Source organism: Malania oleifera, chromosome 2 (assembly GCF_029873635.1).
Source record: "Malania oleifera isolate guangnan ecotype guangnan chromosome 2, ASM2987363v1, whole genome shotgun sequence".
Classification (NCBI taxonomy): domain Eukaryota; kingdom Viridiplantae; phylum Streptophyta; class Magnoliopsida; order Santalales; family Ximeniaceae; genus Malania; species Malania oleifera.
In genome coordinates this window covers 150616188-150640081 of record NC_080418.1, presented here as the reverse complement: position 1 = coordinate 150640081, position 23894 = coordinate 150616188, and the positions used below count along the sequence as shown (strand labels likewise).

At 35.8% G+C, this 23894-nt stretch overlaps 3 protein-coding genes and 1 long non-coding RNA gene across 6 annotated transcripts in view; 2 read left to right on the top strand and 2 right to left on the bottom strand.

Moving 5' to 3' along the window:
- LOC131147601 (uncharacterized) overlaps positions 1-3088 on the top strand; it is a 53009-nt gene extending 49921 nt beyond the window's left edge. Inside the window, exon 4 of the long non-coding RNA XR_009134886.1 lies at positions 2885-3088. This is a non-coding gene — a long non-coding RNA (uncharacterized LOC131147601). The remainder of the gene's footprint in view (positions 1-2884) is intronic.
- The window catches only part of LOC131147599 (beta-amyrin 28-monooxygenase-like), a 47211-nt gene extending 43380 nt beyond the window's left edge, over positions 1-3831 (bottom strand). Inside the window, exon 1 of one of the 3 annotated variants that reach the window (XM_058097099.1) lies at positions 3178-3831. In XM_058097099.1, coding sequence (XP_057953082.1) covers positions 3178-3703 — 526 coding nt within the window. In that variant the 5' untranslated portion in view covers positions 3704-3831. The remainder of the gene's footprint in view (positions 1-3177) is intronic. The other 2 variants (XM_058097100.1, XM_058097101.1) reach the window with 2 other exon arrangements.
- A 1109-nt stretch (positions 3832-4940) lies between these two features.
- On the top strand, positions 4941-8285 carry LOC131147598 (receptor-like protein 46). The gene has a single exon (XM_058097098.1). It carries the CDS (start codon positions 5556-5558, stop codon positions 8076-8078), a length of 2523 nt encoding a protein of 840 aa, XP_057953081.1. The 5' UTR covers positions 4941-5555; the 3' UTR covers positions 8079-8285.
- Positions 8286-12145: 3860 nt separating this feature from the next.
- Positions 12146-20540, bottom strand: LOC131147597 (uncharacterized). The gene is made up of 3 exons (XM_058097097.1): positions 20320-20540; positions 19557-19981; positions 12146-12623 (listed from the first exon to the last, which is right to left on the bottom strand). The coding sequence occupies exons 2-3, from the start codon at positions 19889-19891 to the stop codon at positions 12560-12562; spliced, it is 399 nt and encodes a 132-aa protein (XP_057953080.1). The 5' UTR covers positions 19892-19981; positions 20320-20540; the 3' UTR covers positions 12146-12559.
- Positions 20541-23894: the final 3354 nt, after the last annotated feature.

Sequence of the window (23894 nt, the reverse complement as noted above, 5' to 3'; positions counted from 1 at the left end):
CCAACTTGAGGAGCATAAGCACTAATGATATTTATTATCTCTTGTCCTAATACCATTTTGATTTTTATAATTCTATCTCTTACTCTAGTTACATCTACAACGCTATCTTTTAAGTTTTTGTCTATAATAATGCCTACTTCATTCTTATGTTTTTCTTTTCCAATGTACCAAAGTTTAAATCCTGATTTATCGATTTCTCTAGCTTTCTCCCCCACCCACTTAGTTTCTTGAAGGCAAATTATATTAATTCTTCTTCTAATCATTGTATCCACAATTTCCATGCTTTTACCCGTAAGTGTCCCTATATTCCAAGTTGCTAATCTAATCCTAGTTTCGTGAACTAACGTCTTTACCTGCCCACGTCCAGAATGATGCAGGAACCCTCTCATATTTGACACCGTACCCGGGCGCCGACACGGCGCGTCGCTTCGGGGCGACGACCTAGCCCACCCTCGCCCACTTTTCGCTACACCCGGGTGGTTCAAGTGCAACGCGTCGCTCGTAGGGGACGCCCCAGCAAATATTCGGTAAGGATTCATATCATGTTGATCAATCAAAGAGAGATTCAAAAATTCAACAACTAAAGAAAGATCGATTGGGATCTTTCCTATCTTCAAGGAGAACGAACAAATATAGAATTAGACTGATCCTTAGCAGCACTTACAATCCTTACTTCTTATGTGCAAGAGAAGATGCACTCGGCTTCTTGAGACTATTAAATTAAAAATATTTTATATTTCATATTAAATTGAATAAATTACAAATATATAAAAAATAAAATAAAAATAGATCATATCTAAGAGGGATGTTTGCATAATTGGCGGAAAAGGATTCATGTAGCTGACCCTATCTAGTGGGACCTAAGGCTTTAATTTGTTGTTATATCTAAGAGGAATGTACATCATACACATCAAAGACTCAAAATACATAATCTCTTATCAATCATGTGGAAGTATAAGGCTAAAAAGATCCTAAGGGTGATTGTTCACATAGTGGAGAATGTTGAGTTGTGGGTCTTGTTGAGAGGGTGGTCTACTTGAAATTTATGAGGGGAAAATTTTTGTGATTAGGGTGAGTGTAGGGTGGGCATTGGGGGCAATGTGAGGGGATGGTTTAGTATTTTGAGTTTGAGGCATAGTATTCCTATATTATTGTATAAGAGTATTTTGAGATATTTGCATGCAATTATTTATTTTTATAATTGAGCATTCAAAATCTTAATGGGATTCATTCACGACATGGTGGAGGGTGGACTTATAGCACATGAATGCAAAATTATTGTGTTGCGTCTTTTACATTGTCGTCTTGTTTTTGTGCATAAAATATAATCCTAAATGTCATATTGTACTTTTAGAGAGATCAATTCTCACATTTTAATATTTTTTAATTCTCTTTCTTGAAGACATTAAACTCAACTAATGTCTTCAAAACACATGGCACACATTATTGAGACAACAAAACTCTAGGATCCATGGTTATAGTGCGAATTCGTTGTTTTTGTTTTTAATTCTTTTTACTTGTTGGCCCGTAATTTTGCTTGTTTCTAGATTTTAACTGTTAATTCTTTTATTTCTGCGGAACAAATAAAATAATATTAAAAAAAACCAGAGCATATTAGTTTCGAAACAATTGGTCATAAGATGAGAAAGTCCACCGTGAGCATGTTGCGCTAAACTTAATGGAATAAGTAATTATTTAGGGTGTGGTTGGATCAAGGATTTTATTAAGGAAAAGAAAAGGAAAGAAAATAAGGAGGAAACTTGTTTTCTATTGCATTTTCCTTCTATATTAAATACTATTAAAAATGAAGTTGTTTTAATACAATTAAAAATTAGAAAAATAAAAATATTATGTGTAAAATCAAAATTTTATTTATAAATATTTTATATATCTTTTATTTTCTTTCTCATTTTCCTTAATAACCAAACATGAAAATATAATTTTTTTGATATTTTTTTAAATATTCTTTAAATTTCAAACAGCATCTTAATAAATATTAATATTCCTAGAACCACGGGCCTGTGCCAGTGGTTGCATCAATTTGCTTTGGTCAAGACTGAATATTAACCTACCTAGCCAAAAAAAAAAAAACTATATATGAACCCTCTATCTTAGAAGTTGGTATTCCTGTTCTGCTCTCCTCTTTGCCTAGGAGCCAGTTTTCATGCCACTTGACTCCAATTTAATGGTACTAAACGCTATACAATACAAATGGGCATTAAAATAGGACATTGAACCTTGGATTCCACATTGATTCCTGTGGGGAATTATTTTAATCCTGTGGGGAATTATTTTAATTATTTTATTTTCCATATTTTACTGTTTATTTCCCTAGGAGAAATGTCAGTGTGAAATTAGTGTGGTCTTTTTTTTTTTTGGTCAAATGAGACTGGTGAGGTTTGAACCTGGTTAAATGCTAAAAATATTTTTAATAATTATCCTCAAATTTTCTTCATTTGAGAAAATACAATAATAAGAGCATTCTGCTAGGAATAGGCTCACCATTTTCATAATACTGGTTAGCAAAAACCATTACAAAATACTGCTCCACTCATGTGGATCCCACGTTTTACCTTCTCTTAATACAGGAAACAGATATAGCTACCATTTATTCTCATCCACATCCACTCATGTGGATTTCATTTTTGCATTATTTTTTTGGGGATATAGCAACTTTTAATAATGTTAGTGGTCTTGAATCATGATAAGATGAGTGTAATATCACTACTTTTCTTGTAAATTGTTTTTCTTCTTTTCTTGAGTGTTGGGTGTAACATGGTAGGTAAGTCAACTAAAACTTTATTATTTTTTTAATTCATTTGAAATCTTGAAGTTACAATATTACCAACCCATTTATGTTTTTTTTCATATATTTTAATTCCAGGCTACCTGAGTGAGACACCATGAACTGGATGCTTGCCACCAACAAAAAAGAAAGGAGAAGGAAAAGAGCAATCTCAGTTTCTTGTAGTAAAAACTTTTCAGCGCTGATGTATATATGTATTGTATACTGGCGTAAACAATATTGATTATTTATGTTACTCCTGTAAACTTATCTCATGAGAAATGAATGAACTCATGTTTGGGAGGTCTTGAGTTTAGATATTGAATTTTGAGTTCTATTATCTATGCAGATTTGAACAAAACATAGTATACAATCATATTTGATTTCCATACCTTCCCACTGAGTTGTGAAATGGCGGTGTGCGACATCTTCCATGGCAGTGATATAGTACTGCACCAGAGCCTGATCAGGTCCCATAAATGCCATCATCATCTTGCGCACCCTCCTCGCTTCATCTCCCACCATGTTTATCAGGCACTGGTCCCCGAACAGCTTCCGCACGGAGCTCGGCCACCACATCTCCACCAGCTTCCCCTCGTTCCCAAACAGGAACTTGTTCCCTGGCGGTCCACACACAACAGCAACATTTTCTCCCAGCAGTGATGTCCTGAACACCCGGGAATTGTATTTCGCCATTCGCTCCTGGATGAAACTCTCCGGCTTTCCCCTCCGGCTTGCTCCCAGAAACTGCAGGGTCTCCCCCAGCACAGGCCATCCTTTGCTTCCAGGAGGAAGTCTCGAGTCCTCTGCCCCCCCTCCTCTCCTGGCTGTTAACTTGATTTTTACTATGAAGAAGAGGAAGAAGAAGAAGAACAGGAAGAAGAGGGGCAGTAACAGTAGCAGTGTTGGTGCTGTCATCAGTTATTTTTGTAGAGTTTAGCTCTGGCTGTGCAACCAACTTGGACAGCAAGTGGTAAACCCTCTTTATCACCCACTTATATGGAGTTGAAGTTGTACTCATGGGGGATGATTTAGGATTTGCTTTCTTTCTTTGTGGAAATGGAATCTTGTTTTATATGGAGGTTTTGCAGTATGAGTCATAAGTCATAAGTCATTTTTTAAGTACCATCACAAAAAGCTAAAAATATGAAAACTTGTATGCCTATTTTTATGCGAAGAAAGAGGGAAGGCCATTTCATTTCCATGGGGTACTCATTTTTGTCAACGCCCTTTAGGTGCACTCTTATCATCAGTCTATTCTTACATTCCATGAGAAATCATTAGACAAAGAGAGGCAGATGTGGAATTGGAATAAGGTCGTCGCCCGTTGCCCTGGTTGATAAAATTTAATGGGAGATCATGGAATGTAATTAAAAAATAATTAAAAATAGAAACTAATTTTCTATGTGGAAAAACAATTTTGAATTCTGAAAGTAGCAAGTAGGCAGCCTTGATAATATATGAGGGTCTGTCTATTCAATTGTGGAAAAGAATTATTTTTCATTTCTAAGTTTTCAAATAATTAAAAAAAATGCTATCTTGGTTTTTTTCTGAAAGAAAACTTGAAAAAAATAAAAAATACATTTTTTTTTTTCAAAATTTTCTATACAATGTTAGAAAATTTTAAAAAGAATGTGATATATTTGTAATTCTTTACAAAATTAAAATTAAAAATTATCTTATACAACTAAATAAGGCCTAATATTTTCCAAAACATATTCTTTTTCATTATTGTCACTAAAGACAATCAATCAAACTAAAGACCCAAAAAAAAAAATGAGAACAAAAAACTTTTTAGAACTCTCCAATAGCAAGCCTCAATCGTACAACTCTCCCCGGTGGGTAATAGGGAGATTTTCTATTGGAACATTCTTCATGTCTAAATTCCTCAATTAGTTTTAAAAGTTCAAATGAAGTTTTAACTAAAATCTCAATTGGGTCTCTCTTTGGAGATCGGCATTCTCATGATTCATTGTCTATCACATAAATGGGTTGAGCCATCCTTGACCAATCCTCTCCCACTAGTATGTTGCAACAAACCTAGGCTTAGGGTTTTAAGTCGACCCAAGCTACCGAACTAAACACACCTTTATTTCTGAAGCAAGTGAAGTAAACAAAAATGAAATGCTATATGAGAAATATCATAATAAAAAGGTAAAAAAATATTAACCTTACTTGAGTTTTGACAAAAAATGACAGAACTTACCATTCTATTTCTAAGACACCTATACTACCACCATCAAATAACCGTTAAACACAAAAAGGAGATATAAGTGTTCTCAAAAATAAATTTCCATAGAAACTCATGAAAATATTTGAAGTCTTTGTCTCTTTGCCAAACCAAAGGAAAATAGGTGCTCATTTTTAAAATCTCATGAGAGATTCATGCTATTTTTTTTGAGAGATGTCAATAACTTCTGCCCTAAAGTAGCCCTTTTCCGAAATGTTTGGTGAAGGATATCTTGAAGGATGGTCGCCCACACTGTAGTTAAGGTCAACCATACTGTAGCATTCAAAGTCAAAGTCATGGTGAAATGATCCATGAAAAGAAACGAGGAAATGAGCCTTCCTCCATCTCTCTCTCTCTCTCCATATTATGTTATTTTGTTGCCATGGAAATCAAGGATATCATGAAGATTGCAATGACTTCTACCCATTGAAAAAGATTCCACTGCCATTGACCTGAAGAATCCTCCACCGAAAGAGATGTGAATTCTTTAAAAAGCATTCTCTTCCACTTCCTACTTCCAATGCACTTCAGCACTGCAAAATGAACCCAACAATGTCCAAAACATGCCCACTGCTTCTGTCCTTCCTCTTCTTCTTCATCTTCTTCCTCTCTTGTTTCTGTTGTCCTGCAGATCAAAAGCAATCCCTTCTCCAGTTCAAATCACTCCTCATCACAGCCCTCACAAGTAACTATCCCATTGACAGTTTCACTTTGGGCCTGGAATTCTGGAATTCCAGTTCTGACTGTTGCCGGTGGGATCACGTCGTGTGCGATGATTCTCGATCAAGGTCGAGTACGAAGAGGAGCATCATCGGCCTGGATCTCTATTCCCTCATTCTTCCAAACTCTGAATCTTATTCAGAGCCCGTGGTGGTTCCCTCCAGAGTCTTGAAACCACTGTTTCGCATCAGAAGCTTGATGCTGCTAGTCCTATCTCAGAATAACATACAAGGTGAAATTCCAGCGCACGGCTTTCGTAACCTCAGCCTGGTTCACCTTGAAATGGCGCAAAACAGCTTCACTGGCCCCATTCCTCCTGAAATTTTCCGCTTGAGGTTTCTACAGTATCTTGATCTCAGCTCTAATTTGATCGATGGTGTTCTAAGTCCAGAAGTGGGCTCGCTTGGGAACTTGATGACACTGAAGTTGGATGACAATCTTCTTGGCGGAAATATCCCTGAAGAGATTGGGAACCTTACAAAGTTGCATCAGTTGGATCTTTCAAGAAACAAATTCTCTGGTGGAATTCCATCCACAGTTCTGCTTTTGAAGGAGTTGGAAGAATTGAACTTGATGAACAACTCTTTGTCACTGGAGATTCCAGCCGACATTGGAAGTTTATCCAACCTTTCCATTCTGGACTTGAGCAAGAACAAGCTGACTGGCAGATTCCCACCATCAATACAGAAACTGAGCAAGTTGGAAACACTTCAGCTGGAAAGCAACTGGCTTAAGGGAGAAATCCCAGCTCAAGTGTTCAACGTTAAGGATATGAAAGTCTTATCTCTTGGAGGAAACAATCTTACCTGGAATAACAATGCTGAGATAGTGCCCAAGTGTATGCTGTCTCGACTATCTTTGCGGTCTTGTGGCCTTGTTGGAGAAATCCCACGTTGGATTTCAACGCAAACAGGTCTTGATTTCCTGGATTTGAGTGAGAACAATCTTGAAGGAACATTCCCACAATGGCTTGCTGAAATGGACCTCGGAAGCATAATTCTGTCAGATAACAAGCTTGTGGGAACTCTTCCTGCTCGTCTATTTCAATCTCAAAGTTTATCAGTCCTCGACCTCTCGCAGAACAATTTCTCCGGGGAGCTGCCAGAAACCATCGGAGACGCTGCAATCATGCTTCTTATGTTGGCCGGAAACAATTTTTCCGGGCCAATTCCGAAATCCATCTCCCAAATTCATCGGCTCTTGCTGTTAGACTTGTCAAGAAATAAATTCTCTGGCAACACTTTCCCAGTTTTTAACCCCGACGCCTTCCTTAGTTACGTAGATTTATCTGACAACGAGTTCTCAGGGGAGATTCCAGTGACCTTCCCTCAAAAGACCTCAATGCTTGCATTAGGAGGAAATAAATTCTCTGGAAGCTTGCCCTGGAACCTGACTAATCTGAGCAAGCTCGAATACCTTGATCTCCATGGCAACAAAATCACTGGTGAGTTGCCACAGTTCCTCTCCCAAATCTCCACCCTTCAAGTTCTAAATCTGCGAAACAATTCCCTTGAAGGCTCAATCTCCAAGACCTTTTCCAACTTTACTAGCCTCCGAATCCTCGATCTCTCGAGCAACAACCTGGTTGGAGAAATACCTGAACAGCTGGGAAATCTCACTGGAATGACTGAAACACCGACTTCCAAATTACCATCAACTTTTGATTATATGTTCACCTTCCAGATCGAGTTCAATGACTTGATCGTGAATTGGAAAAAGTCGAAACGAGGTCTCTCAAGTCTGAGTCTTGAAATCTACTCCTTGTTGGACCTGTCAAAAAACCAACTTTCAGGCAAAATTCCTGCTTCTTTAGGCCACCTGAGGAGTCTAAAGCTACTCAACATCTCATATAACAACCTCTCTGGCAACATACCAGCTACTTTTGGAAATTTGCAGAGTTTAGAGAGCTTGGATTTGTCACACAACGTACTCTCTGGCTCAATTCCACAAACACTAACAAACCTGCAACAACTCACAACTTTGGATGTGAGCAACAACAAGCTCGTGGGTCATATTCCAGTGGGTGGCCAAATGGACACAATGAATTATCCAAATTACTTTGCCAACAACAGTGGATTGTGTGGAACACAAATTGAGACGCCATGTCCTGATCAGATGCCACCACCAGAGCCACATGAAGAAGAAGAAGAAGAAGAAGAAAAAGAAAAAGAAACTAACAAAAGATGGTTTTCCTGGGCAGCTATGGGGATTGGCTACCCGGTCGGATTTTTCTGGGCAGTGGCAATCATGTTTTTTGCTGGCTACTTTGGCCCAGCACCACGTACAAATCATCGTGGCCAAACAAGGAGGGGGATCTATGCCAGGCTCTGGCTTCCATGGTAAAAGTTCTGAAATCCGTAGGAGCCTAAGGAGTATGAAGTAAAGAATACTAGTAACGTTCTTTCCTCAATTACAATGAAAGCTAGAAACAATAATATTCTCGTGGAACTGCAGAATAAAACTAAGAGCAACATAAGTAGGCGGGCACAGATGTCATGTATCTAGTATAATCTAGCTAAAAAGAACTTTGAAAGGCTAGAGGATTTAAAAGGTCTCTCTCTCTCTCTCTCTCCACACAAGGAATGTAAGCTAACTCCGTGAACAGAATTATATTAAAAAAAAAAAAAAAGTCCCAAGGAAAACTAACTGAAATAATTTAAATGTTGCAGAGGTTTGGGATGGAAGATGGAAGCATTGACGAGTTTTTTAAGCTTTTGGCAGTCGACAGTGCATAAAACCCATCAGCATGATGCCCTTAGCATTAAGATCCTTTAGAGTTACTTGCTTGAAGTTGAAAAACTCTCTCTCTCCCTCCCTTTCCATGGCAAATACATGAATAATGTGGCAATACCAGGACTGTTGAAAAATAATTAGATGATTCAATTTCAAGAATTCTAGGGAGAGTAACTCTGGAGGATCCATTTCTGGTGTGCCTAGAATGACACATGAATTCTTTTCTTAAGTGGTTAAAACCAATGTTTTTTCAAAGGCGTATGTGTTAGGTGTTTTAACCTTCAAAAGGCAAGGCATAAGCTTTAAGGCGTTGGGACGTAGGTGTGACGCCCCGGTTTTCATACAATTTTTTTTTTTAATAATAAATAAATAATCATGTCATAAATCCATTAATCGGCCACGTCAACAATCCTATTATCATTCATACGACCCGACCCGCATTGGGAAGTATTTTATTAAACAACCTAACAGTAAAAGACAGTATATACACATTAGTCATAATACAATACCCAGAGTATCAACGTACATAAATACATAACACTATTTCATACCAAAAAATATTACAACCCTAGGGAACCACACCTCCCTAGTCAAAACTCACCCTGTATCTCAGGGTCCCAGCTCCCTATGATCACGGAGCTCTACCACCTGGCCTATCTCTATCCCCTGAAAAATTTAGATAATTTGGGTGAGACACATCTCAGTAAGAAGGAATAAAATATTTACAGTGTGTGGCCAAATGAGTACAATTATAATACACTTTACTTTTCAAATCACCATTTCATCTGAGAAAATACACTAATATTGACATACACATAATCATATAGATATACAACACAAGCTTTTATAAGCTTTAAAATCATTTATCAAATTCAATGATTTCCAACACATATTTACCCGCGAAATTCTTGAAAATAGGGAAGATTACCCGCCCATACAGGTAACTTCCCTCTGCCCTAACATGTTATGTAGCCGGGTATGACCACATCTGATACCCATCAGGGCACTCACCTTACTCAGTAAGCCCTCAGGCGGAGAGTTTCACTTCACCTTAATTATTTATATTATTAACTCACACTGTTCAATTTCTCAATTTTATCATTCTTTATTTCTCAATTTTCATTCTTTCTTTCATTCCTCATTTTAACCAATTTTATCATTCTTTCACTTTTCATTTACACTTTACTTTCCGACTCATGAGTATCTTCGGTATCAAATACCAATATTGCGTCTGTAACTCATGGCCACCTTGAGGATCTTTCTATACATGTCATGCTTCCCTCCATGGTCAAGGTTGTGTGGCCCGAAGGCTGAATCTAACCGTGGTTGGCCGACCCGGTTAGATCAAATATCATATCACATATTGCGTCTGTAATACAACTGGCCGGCCTAATACCCTGATCCGGACTTAAGAGACCCAACAACCCTACACAATGGCACAGTCGACTGTCACGCCACACGCTCCAAGAGTCCGTGTGGTTGCACTAACACCACTTGCAACGGTACCGTGCCGAATATCATAACCATCCAACGGGATTTACCACCACATACCCGCAATCATTATGCGATATTGGCATTTCATCAATTATATTCTAGTATATCACAATTCAGTTCAATATAAATATTCTCATAATTTTCTGTGCACATTTCATCATCTCATAATATCATATATCATATTTCATGTATTTTTCACATTTTCCCAAAATACTTATTTCTCATGCAAATAATTTTCACTCACAAATAAATACCACATTTTATTATTTTTCAATATCAATAATTGACAAAATCCCATTTTCCAAGTAAAACATTTCTACTCATATAATAATACCATATTACATTATTTTTCACTAATCACATAAGTAATTCTCATCTCAATATTTTCTTAGAAATTACTTATCGTTATATTTTACACTCCAAAATACCACAATTTAACATCACTCAAATGCCATATAATTTATCTGATATTTATATCATAATAATTTTCAGACAAAATATCATATGCTCATTTTCATATATTAATTCAAATAATAATTTTAAAAACACTGCTATAATTTATTCCCCTTACCTGGCTTACTGAGAGTCTCGCTAGAATCCAAAATTTCACGCCCTTAGCGCCCAAAATTTAACTCCTACAATTTACATTTTTTCCAAATTAATTAATCTATTTTTCCAAAATAATACCCATCTAGCCTTCCTTAGGCCCCATATACCTCAAATTAATATTTAAACTATTATTTAAAACACTCACTTAATTTTCTAAATTTTTCATGCGGGTCCCAAAATTATACCCGCGGTGCTCACGTGGGCCTTTAATTTCAGAAATCCTACTTCAACCCAAAATGCTCAATATTTTAGCATTTCTAAATTAATGCTAATTAATTAAAAATAAGCCTCTTAATAACCCCCGCACCCCAAATTTGGGGTTTTGGTCCGACACCCCTACGAAAATTCCGTCCCACTAGACTTATAGAGAATCATCCCTAGATTCTCGTGATGGTGTCCGTTTGTCAATTGGACTTATATTTTGCAAGAAATTAAAGAAAAAGGGAAAAATGGCTTACCCTAGGGAATATGCTTACGCCGCTCCTACCACCGATCCGCTCCGGTAGAAATGACAGCAGCAGCGAATGGAGTTCAGTGGTATCTTCGAATTTTCGATCAGGCGAAAATCTGTCACGAAATCGAAGAGAGGGGGAGAGAGAGAGAGAGAGAGTTCAGAGAGTTGCAAAGAAGAAAAGAAAAGAAAAGAAGAAGAATAATAATAATAATAATAATAATATATATATATATATATATATATATATATATATATATATATATATATAAAAGTTTGAATCTCCTTAAGCTTGTTGAAGCTTCAGGAGGATAATAATAATAATAATAATAATAATAATAATAATAAATAATAATATTATTATTATTATTATTTATTTAATTTTTTTTATTTTTTTTTTAAAAATTCGTTTAATTATTTAATTAATTATTTATTTTTTTAATTTTAATTTTAATTTTATTTTATTTTATTATTTTTATTTTTATTTTGGAATCATTCTATTAATCCTTTATATCTCTTTCTAGGATTTTTACAGTAGGCCTCTTGAGAATTTATTTTTTAAGATAAAAATTTGTTAAATAAATTATATATATTTAAAATAAAGTAAAAATTAAGAAAATCACAAATATGATGTAAAAAAGAAAAACTAGATGTATTTCGCAAAATACTTGTCGGCCATTCAAAAATTACTAACTTAAATACATGACATAAATCATGACAAGAGATATACCATTACAAAGTTGAAACTATTTTCATTACTAAAGATACAGTTATTTTGAAAATGTTGAGGTTCAAAAGTTTTAGAAATAAACTCATATTATGGCATTTCTTTTCTACAAACATGTAGTTATTTTTTAACCAATTCTAACTTGAGAATCACACACCCAAAATGTGTAAGTCTCAACTAAAAAGGTGCAAAAGGTGTGCTTTTGGCTAAAAAGCATAACCCTTTTTAGAATTTAGTATTTTAGATTGAGCCTCAAGGCATTTGAAGCATGTCTTGCCTTGAGGCAAGCTTTGATTGAGCTTTTTAAAACACCGGTTAAAACCAATCATTGCGAGATACATTAAGCAAACAAATGAACTGTAATTACCAAGTGTTTCCAGGCTAGCAGTTAAGAAGTTTTACTTAAATGGCTAATCTGAAGCCTGAAGGTTTGTATTACCATTATTCAAACATGGTTCCTAAAATACAGAAGTTTTGCAACTGATTGAGCAATATATTTACTAGAAAAAGTGTCAGACCTGGTATGAGGTTTTGTAATCAGTCGAAGAATCACTATACTAGTGTAAGGGAAAAAGAAACAATAGCTTCAAAATCTTCCAAGGAAAAAACAACTGTTTGCTAAACAGAATCGCCACAGAAAACTCTTGGTGTGGAAGCTGGTGAACAAGGGCTAAAATAAAGGAAGATCGACACCACAATTCACTCGAAGCCCTTCTCTAGATCCAAACACATTGAATGAATGGAATGAAGTCATTAGCTCTTTTCTTGCCGCCATAAGAATTTGCATGCGGATAAACTGATGGAGCTGGGTCAAAGAATAGTGCAGAGACAACCTCTACTCTCCTCCACTTCATTGTTAGCATCTTCAGTTTCACTGTTGGACCACAAAAGAAAAAAAACATCAGATTACAACAATCAATAACTCAGCATGAGAATGAACAGAAAGTTAAAAATTGCAACAAGTAATGCACATTCAATTCCAAAATGTTCCCATAATAGTTTGGGATATTTCAAATGCATTGAAAAATTAGTCTTCCAATTATTTCCTGAATTTGTCTAAGTGGAGGCATTTTATTGAGTTGTGTTTTGGAAGTTCCATGGTTTTCTTCTGATTTGAGCCCCGCGCGGGGGGGGGGGGGGGGGGGGGGGGGGGGGGGAGGGAGGGGAAAAAGGTAGTTTCTAAGTGTTTCACCAACAAAAATTCATTTAGCCAAATGAAACACAGAGAGCACTATTTTAAATTCCATTCTGCATAAAATGTAATAAGCATTATAGACATGCTCCAGTTTCCCAAGTAAATAGCAACGAGATTAGTTTCTGACTGGCAAGAAAAGTCTGCACACGTCTTGTATCAGAACCTTCGTATGGCTAAAAGCATTTACATCACGTGCATCTCACTGCCACATGCTTCAAAGAATTATAAACCTGTGGAACCAAGTAATACATATACATGGACATACATAATATATGTTGCATGCATGAATATAGCATGACTGACAAGTTTTAGCCATATGATCCACATACGAGTTCAGTTAAATTGGAGAGGCACAATTACAGAATAAAGCAAACAATTGTACACAGATCCATTCAAGTATACAACCAATTTAGGGATCCCAGTTCCACTTAGATGTGCATGTTAATGTCCTGTTCTTCTGCAGAAGCCAATTTCAGCCAATGTTTTAAGTGCATTACATTCCTGTGAAAGGTGAGTAGTATCCTATCATGAAACATGTCAGTTTACTTTAAAGAGGAAATACTCAATTCCATTAATATTTGAATTTGGAGAAATGAGGTTTTCCTTTTCCCCTTTTTTTTTTGTCTTGTCTCACATGATGAGCAGTTAAAAACAAAGAAATCTGAAAGAGAAAGAACAGAACAAAACTTAAAGTTGCAGAGAGGGTGACAGATGTCATTTCAAGCTAGATATGGAAGTGCATGATAGAATTTTACCACATTCCCAACTCAAAGATGGCATGAATAAATGCGGTCAATTATCATTTCAGGTTTTTGTTGACTCTCTTCATGAACTGAAAAGGACACGAGCCATAATATTTCCAGGGTGATTGGCTACCCTTCGATTTTGACCACCATTGGAAGGTCATTAACAAATATCTTAAGCATGGGAATGTGATTTGTCCCATGACTAAAATCACAACAGAATAGACCAAGTCACTTATATGAGAAGACTTTTCTCTAACAAGAGCTTCCCAGCATCAAGAAAGAATAGTATGTCAAAATATCATACGCTACATGCCTTATCCCAGCTATCAGGGAAAGCACTTAAAAATCCTTCCCTCTTTCGAGATTTTCAAGAGTTCAACTTATTATATATTAACCATTTAAGTAATTTTTTAACTTTCCTTCCAAACTTCACCCATTTGACTTTCAGGATTTTGCCACTCACATTTGGATCCATCAATACAATAAAACTGGAGACAGACACCTACTTCATTATGTTCCTCAACATATGCTATAAACAACATGCTCAACCTTTCTTACTCTAAATGAAACTGAGGTATCAAAACTGCTGATCGGAGATCTCACTTTATCATCAGCTTTCACCATCATTTTACATTGACCTCTATCATAGGGAGTTGAATCAAACTCAGTAACTTTAATCAAAACTAATACCCTTATCTAATGCGAAACTGAAAACCTTTTTTATCTCACCACATTAGTTCTCATGCTACACAAATCCTTTGCAGGTAATTTGAGATGTAACATTTTTATTCAATTGATCCCTAAAATCCAACAAATGAATCATTTAAAAAGTCTTCCATAAGCTGTCTTCAAATCTACTTTGGCCATACAATATACAGAGTGTAACCTTAATGCTAAGCACACACATAAATGCCACAGTTTCACTATTTTCTCTATGACTCTTCGCTTGACTGGAATGCTAATTGCAATACCTGCAGCCAGGGGATCTCTTTTATATTCTCTAGTTACCATAAAACTTCAAGCATTTGAAATTTCCTCCATCTTCAAAATTTTAATGGGCTTTTACATTTTAGTCATTTTACAAGAATTTCACACATTGAAATTTCATTTAAACATAGGAATTCCTTTTCCACATTTTATTCTTGCCATTGACAACAATTACCTAACATAAACTCATTAAGAGAATAAGGAGAATGAAAGTGTTGTGAAAAAATAAGGGCGGCCTCTCCCAACAATGCGCAGCGGCATAAACATTTTATAAAGGATCATACATACATACTTGCAACAAACAAAATGGTGATAAATAGAAGCATTCCACAACCATAGCAATATAAAGAGAGTAATAATAAAAGTAACGACACCAGGAATTACGTGGTTCGGCAAAGTCACATCCACGGAAACAATCAACAAGAGATTTTACTATGAAAATCAAAGATACACACTCAATGATCTTCTCTCCTTCTCTCACCCTTCTCTTACTCTCTTACATGTTAATATATGCCCTGAATGACATATATAACAACCCCTCGTAGGTTTCTTACTCCGAATACCCAACCACTCCAATGTTCAAATTCAAAATTTAAATTCTTTCTCGCAACCCAGCGACCACTCGTCGACGAGAACAGGGCACTCATTGACGAGCCAGAGAAGGCCACTCGTCGACAAATCTTTGTTGTTGCCTTGCACCAAGACCACATCCATATGTTTTTCCCTTTATTTATAAACTCCCGAAGTATAAGAGCTACACCATAAAGTCTAATCTTCACCTTGGCGATTATACACCCCTTAGGAGAACCCGAAAAACATATCTGACTGCTCCACCTTGAACTCTGAACGTTCGGTTGAGACCGTCTCCCCTCTAGCACTTGAAGAAATGCACCAAGTCCAAGCAACGCCGCTTGAACTTGCTGATGGTAGCTTTAGCTTCTACCATCAACCCCGATACAGTTGTAGATACAACACCCGAAGACTTTACCCTAGGCTTCCAATAAGACCATCCCACAACAGTAAACACAAAAGCTACTGCAAACCTTATATTACCAAAACCCCCTGCATAGTCTTCAACAAAACTAACAACTGAAAGTCCACTCTGTTGCCTGCTGAAACACTCCATTGTACAATCATGGAGGACCTTTGACATATCCCAAACATCACAACCCGTCCTTAGGTACCAAGCGGTAAACATTGCATATAGATTCTCCACAGAACTCTCCTGAGACAGCAAACAAAAGTCTCCCTGCAGTTCCATCCATAAAGTCACCCTAAGATAACACCAATCTCCCTGTAGCTCTATCAACAAAGTCACCCTGAGATAACACCAATCTCCCTGTAACTCTATCAATAAAGCCACCCTAAGATAACACCAATCTCCCTATAGGTCTATCTACAAAACCACCCTAAGATAACACCAATCTCCCTTTAGCCCTGTCTACAAAACTACCCTGAGATAACATCAATCTCCCTGCAGTTTTTTTCAAGCGAATCAGCAAACCAAGACCCATCTTGGCCGTACCCAACACATTCATGTCAAAACCTTCCAACAAAGAATCCAACTGATTAGTCTCAGTCAAAGTCTTTCCAGCCAATAACATGTCATTCACACACAACAAATACATCACTCCACGACATCCTATCACCCTCTTCCACACTGGAAGTTTCACTAACTCACACACCTGAGTAGTGGTCTGATAGTACACATGAGCCCACCGTGATCCTACTGGTCTCCCGAGCTGAAAACTCCTTGCAATATAAAAAATGTTATCTCTACCCTGAGTCTATTGCTCCACCTGCATCACATGCCCATTCAAACCGTGATACTGTTGACCCGAGATAGAACTCCTTGCATTCCTGCCCTGAGTTCCTAACTCCACCTGAATAACACGATTGCTGCTACTGCAGTTTTTTGGCATTTGTTTCTCTTCCTTTTACCTGAGTACGCTGCCCCATGACTTTATCACCAAAAGTTATGTCCTTGATCACCCTTTTGTTTGTCATAAGATCACCTAACTTGCACCCACCTTTCTTATAATCCAGAAAGATGTATTGTCCGAACACAACACTAAGCCTAAATCCTCCATCACTAGAATAGTGCACTAGTGGACATCCACTCACAATCAAGTAGTCTACCGCAAAACCTGCCCACCATTCACCTGCAACTTTCTCATCTAGCGATACCTTTGGCAATCGATTACACGAGAAATGCGTCATACTCACTGACTTCACCAAGAAGTACCCTACAAGCCTTACATATAACCTGCCCAGCTCACAAAACTAGTTGAACAAAACCAGCGTACTCAACCCCAGTGTTTGACTTGAGAAACTCTCTTCTGGTCTGGTTCTCAACCTTAGCCACTGCATGAAGTACACCAAGACCTTTTGTGATATTCCCACGAAAAACATATGTCTATCCCCTAATGCTATCATCATTGGTTCCCAAACATCTGAATACATGTAGTCACCCATATGCTTTAACCGCATATGCCACAAGAAACCCGACTCATACTCAACAGTTGCAACTCCACCTACGACTGTAACATCTCATAGTGCAAAGATGTTTCCCGCTACTTTATCCCCTTTTATCACTATCGAGTTACCACACATTTTCATTTCTTTGAATTTAGACTCATAACAATATCCATTACGGTCTAAAATTTCCAATGAAAATACCATTCTTCCTTAGACTCGATTCATGCTTTACATCACATATGGCTTTTACAACACCATCATACATTTTGATTTTGACATTTCCAATACCAAATATTTTGCATGAAATATCATTTTCCATCAAAATACAACCAGTATAAACTGACCTGTCGGTGTCAAACCATTTTCTAGGATAAAAGCATCTGGTGACTAAGATTTAAGAATCACCCGTGAGGCACTCCGAACCCGATGAAACACGTAGCATATCTCTAATACTACATTTTGAGTCTTTCTCCACTACACTTGCAGATTTTGACGAACCCTTAGACATATATCGGCATTCCCGTTTTCACCAAACTAATGCTGGAAAATTCTCATCCATGACGTAATACAACACGTCCTTAGCCAAACAAAAATGAATGATTGCTCCCAATTTATTCCAAGTCGTTGCATCCATGCTATCCGGTTGAAATTCTGTATAAACCTTCACCATACCTTGTTACAACACGAGATCCTTAAATTCAGAGGTCATACAACATGCTCTGATACCAATTGTTGTGAAAAAAATAAGGGCGACCTCTCCCAACAATGCGTAGCGGAATGAACATTGTATAAAGGATCACATATACATACTTGCAACAAACAAAATGGTGACAAACAGAAAACATTCCACAACCATAGTAATATAAAGGGAGTAATAATAAAAGCAACGACACCAGGAATTACGTGGTTCAGCAAAACCTACATCCACGGAAACAATCGGCAAGAAATTTCACTATGAAAATCAAAGATACACACTCAATGATCTTCTCTCCTTCTCTCACTCTTCTCTTACTCTCTTAAATGTTGAAATATGCCCTGAATGACATATATAACAACCCCTCGTAGGTTTCCCTCCGAATACCCAACCACTCCAACGTTCAAATTCAAAATTTAAATTCTTTCTCACAGCCCAGCGACCACTCGTCGACGAGAAAAGGGCACTCGTCGACAAGCCAGAGAAGGTCACTCGTCGACGATTTTGTCCACTCATCGACGAGGCTTTGAACTCTAAGATTTCCTAACTCTCGGTACCTCCTCATTGACGAGTTCGCACTCGTTGACGAGTCTTTGTTGCTACCCTGCACCAAGACCACATTCATATGTTTTTTTCCCTTTGTTTATAAACTCCCGAGAAATATAAGAGCCACATCATAAACAACAGAAAGAATGCTTATGAACTGTTGGATGACAAATAAAATGTAAATCTTCAATAATGAATCAGATTGTTGCATGTAAGCCATGTTTCATTCTAGGGTTAAGCTTTGTAGCATGTAAGCCATGTTTCGTTCTGGGAGTAGGCTCCCTCATATGGTGGCACAGCATTATGTTGTTTCACCATCTCAAAAAAATAAATAACAGAATTAATTTCTGCAATTTTCGAGACTCCAAAGTCATCCAGTTACATGCAGAAAAGCCAGTATGATGCCCCTGAAACCATCTTGAAGCAGATAATTGAAAGCCCAGAAGGCCAGAAGGCAATTGTTTGAACTAAAAATATTTCACCATCATGGTCAAATTTGCACTTCAACAACCTTGATTTCATCAATCAAAACATAGACCACGAGCAACAAAATGCTATTTTCAAGTCCAGATGCTGCTGTGATTAGTATGTGGATATAATGCCATAAACCCTGATTGGCTCAAGATTTCTTTCAGAATGCTCTTTCACCAAGGAAAGCACAAAAAATTCATCTAACCCATCACATTTTCACCTTTTTGATGGATGGAATACCCATAACTAGCACATTTATTTTCCATTAAGAAAGCCATGATATTTTGTACCACCATTCAACCTTTCTGCAGTCACAAATGAAACGCAAACACAAAGCCTGTCTCTCTTAGGCTCCATTGGGATCCCAAAAGCATGAGGGAAAGTAAAGAAAAGGAAAACATGCAAACTGCTCACAAACAGATCTCTTTCAAAAGCTTTTTTTTTTAAACTCTTCCTTTTCACTCCTTTCAAAGATCCAACAACGGACTAAAATATATGAGTAATCCATCTTTCTATCGAAAAAATGTTTGCACATTAAAGATTTTACCCAAATCGGAAGGATTATGCTTCCATAACCGTAAGCTACAGTTGGCAACAGATTTTTGTATAGTTTCATCTAATCAATATTATTCAAGTAATGATTTTCACACAACTAATTTAAAGAGAGAGAGAGAGAGAGATTGTCAGCACCTGGATTCAAATTCTTTTATCTCAACAAGCTCTTGTCCTAAAAAATCCATCCATTGTACTTTCTTCTGTGAGACCTCTTTCACAGCACCATCCTCCGAAGGCTGTGCCTTTCTCAAACTGCTTCTGAGCAAGTTCCCATCTCGTTGCTTCCCATCTTCTTCCCTGACCTCAACAGTATGAACAGATAACTGATCAGAGGCATCAACTGTGGATGAAGGCACATGATGTTGACGCCGGGTGTTTTCCAATTTCAATGGCCCAGGAGCGTATATGTGAGAAGAGGATTTGCAGAAGCAAATGAAAGGACAGTGGATCTTGCAGAACAAAACCCTCATGAAAATTTTTGCTTAGGATAACAATTCATCACAACTCATATCTACACCATTTTCAGGTCCAATTTAGACACAAATCAACATACCCAGAAGCTGAATTTCAAAACAAGGTCATATCAGAAAATGGGAACTCAATTCTTATGAAGTTACGACTCATCACTGTGAATATGGAAATCGAAGTACAGTTAAAACAGAACTAGAAGAGACTAAAATCCCAAATCATTCACTAATTAAAGATCAAAGTTCTTTTTTTAAGAAACCCAAGTAGTCCCAGTTCTGAATTTTCAGATTTGGGTGACAGAAAATACAATTCTCTTTTTCTTTCTGAGGGGAAGAAGTGAAATCTAGAAAGGAATCTCCTTTTTGGTCCAAACCCAGAAAGGATTCTCAGTTTTGGACGTAACTGAGAAATGGGTGTTTCTCAAACAAACCTGAAACCACGCAGAAATCAGAAATCTCTGATTCGTGGGTGTTTTTTTTCTAATGAAGGAAAAGACACCTTATTCTGCAGATCTTCCAGAGAAACAAATAGTAACAGGCAGGCTAGCAAGCAAGGTTCCTGAAATGAAAGAATGACAAAAGAACAAGGCAGAGCTTAGGTGGAGAGCCTAAAGAAGACACACCAGAGTGAATGACAAACCCAGCTATCCAAACATTCTATTCATTATTCATTAATTTCATTGATCTAACAGCTAACTGTAGCTCCCCTAAACAAATTTTAAAAAAAAAAAAAATTCACAACAGTAACTGTCAGCATAAATATAATACTTTTGGGTGGATTAAAGTTGCTTTCCTCACCAACCAACATGTAATAAAAACTCCTACACTTGGTAGGACTTCTCACAAATCCAATATAAATGGATGCTACAATGAAATCAAATCCTCTCCATCACGACAGAAAAAAATAAATGATAAATAAATAAGAAGTTGATTGTAGGCAGCTGCAAAGGAATAAGAACAAGATGCACGCATCATGGATTATATAGTATATTGGAAAGAGAATTTTAACTAATAGTTGGTGTCAATTTAACACACAAAAAAGATTATGCTGTTGTTCCAATGAGCAGGACTTCACCTCACACATAGCTCTTGTTTCCAAATTAGATCCCTTGATAGTTTATATATCCAGTCAAAATTGGAGAGCCCTATATTCATCTGTATAAATGATTATATTTATTACTATCATTTAATGAGATATTTAGTATTAATATCTAAGAGATTCTTCATATTAATTAAAGGCATGCCCAAATTACTAAAAAGAATTTGTAATTTGTAAGTCACACAAAAGAAGTTAAAAAAAAAAAAGAAGAGTAAATCAAAAAGAAAGTAAATGATTAACCTTCTAAAAAAATTAACTCACATAGTAGAAAGTGAATGGAAAAATATTGAGGAAGGAAAGGAAAATAGGAAAGGTTTCACTTTCTTATATTTAGTCATCAAGAAAAGTGAAAAAGATATATATATATATCAAATCAATGAACAAAATTTTAATTTTACACATCCTTAATATTTTATTTTTGTTAATTTTTAACCATATTAAAACAATTTTTCTATTTTTAATAATATTTTATTTAGAGAGAAAATGCAGTGAATGAATTTCCTTCTTATTTTTCTCTCTTTTCTTTTTTTTTTTTTTTCAAATAAAATCCTCAACACAAAATAGCCTTAGGATTTAGAAAATTTTGGACTAATTCAAAGACTCAAAACAATCTTATTATAGAGGGGGTTCAAATTTGAAGATAAATTTTTGAATATTAATTTTACTCAAAAAGATGTTTGGTATGACAATATTTTTAGTGATCTTAATTTCATGCAGCATGCATGCTTATGACTCAAAAGAGGGAAATTGCTTCTTTATTGAAAATGATTAGCCATCAAAAGCAGCCCAAGTTACCTCACATGTACATGTGCATGCATTCTAATTAATTGATTAATTACCTTCAATTCCCTCCAACCAATTTATGAAGCTTTGGGGCCAAAGCAAGTCATTGAGTGCTCTAAAGGTTGTGACTATAAGGCTCTCTTGGAATTTTGAAAATAATTTTTTTTTTTATGTTTATTTATCAAGAAAATTTATTTATTTATATATATATATATATATATATATATTGATGAATAAAATTAGTTTTGACACATCATCACATTTATTTATTTTTTATAAAAAAATAATCATTTTAACAATATTTAATATATTGAGAAAATGTATTGAAAAATAATTTTTTTAAAGAAAAATCATTTTTCTTTTCTTTCATTAAAGAGTATCCTTAATCCAAATGAGAAAGGCGGCTTTAATCGGTTTCTTTTCCCCTAATTCTTCTCAAGTGCAAATGTGACTTATCCCATTTGGAGGAAAAAAAATATTCTTTATTTTTGAAAACCCTTAAAGATATTATCTTTTAGGGTAAAAAATGCTGACCTCCCGTAAGGTTTTGCAAAAAGACATGAACCTCTCCCGTAAGGTATCAAAAATCCCAAAAACTTTCCTTGAGGTTTCAAGAATTCTAAGAACTCTTCTTGAAATTTGTTAAAAAGATACAAATCTCCCCTTGTATTTTGCAAGGGAGGTCCTTATCTTTTTTCTAAACTTCAGGAGAGGTAAGTGTCTTTTACTCTTATCTTTTAAATTTTTCACAAAAAAAAAATTGAAAAATATATCTTTTAAGTTTTTATGCAAATATTTAGAAATAAAATACAAAATACTATTTTTATAATTAATTTAAAAATAAAATTTATTTTCTCTCTCTTTCACAAGGTGAATCTAAGTCAAAATGATCATCATAATCACAACACCAACTAAACATTCACCCAATTAAAAGCTATAAAATAAGGAATATGCTACTTCCCATTGTGTAACTTAAATCAGAGTAAGTTTTTAATTGATAAAATAAAAAATTTTAAAAAAAAATCCCCCTAGTTGGATTTTTAAAAAAAAATTTAAAAAGAAATTTGTTGAACAGAGTTGTACACCTCATTGACCTTTATAGAAGTTCCAATGCAGTTATCCAGGGACATGTTCAAAAAATAATTCCCCAATTAAGCTCCATTTGTTTCACCCTAAATAGCCCTTTGGAAAACATTCTCCTCATTTTTGGGTGTTTGAGTATTTCCTCCTCTTCAGTATAAAAAATTACCTTCACCCTAACAAAGCCAAAATTACTTTCTACTATCAAAACAAGTAATAAAATTAATTTACGGCATTTTATACCAATAATATTTGTAAAAACCCAAAAATTTAAAAGGATTAAAATAATTTAGAAAAAATAAATAAAATAACAGATAAATAAATAAAAGGAATGACGTGGGAAAGGAGAAAAAAAATTAAAAATAAAGAAATTAAATTAAATTAAGATAAATTAAATAATTAAATAACTAGTTGTTAAATTAAATATTATTGTATTGGATTTATAAAAAAATTAATTAAAATAAGATATATATATATATATATATAAAGTTGCTGACAGAAGAAAAGTAAAAGAAGTAGGAAGAAGAAGAAAGAAGAAGGAAGAAGAAGAATCAGCGCCCCCGCCCCCCTTGAATATTTTTTTCCTATGTGCAGCCGCTCCGTCTCTGTCTCTCTTCTTCTCTCAATTACTCGGTGAATTGGTAGCGGATCGAAAAACAGAAGGTGCCGTTGGATTCCTGGTTCTGCTACCGACATTTCTACTAGAGCAGATTTTTCATGGGAACGGCTTAGGCACTACTCTTAGGGAAAGGTAATTTTTCTCTATTTTCTCAATTTTTCCATTAATATGTGGTTAAATCGACGAACGGACACCACCACGGGGTCCTAGTCGTCGTTATCGTCATTTTGACGTAGGTAATTTGTCAATTGGGGTTTTTTAGGCCCTACTTCAAAGCGAGAGTGGGATTTGAGAATTTGGTTAAATTTAAGAATATTATTATTTATTTAGGAATTATGGCCCTAAGAAGTATTAATTTATTGGAACTAGGAATTTAATTTTAAGGTCTGGGTGAGCGCCGCAGGTATTTTTCGGAGTCCCTGTTG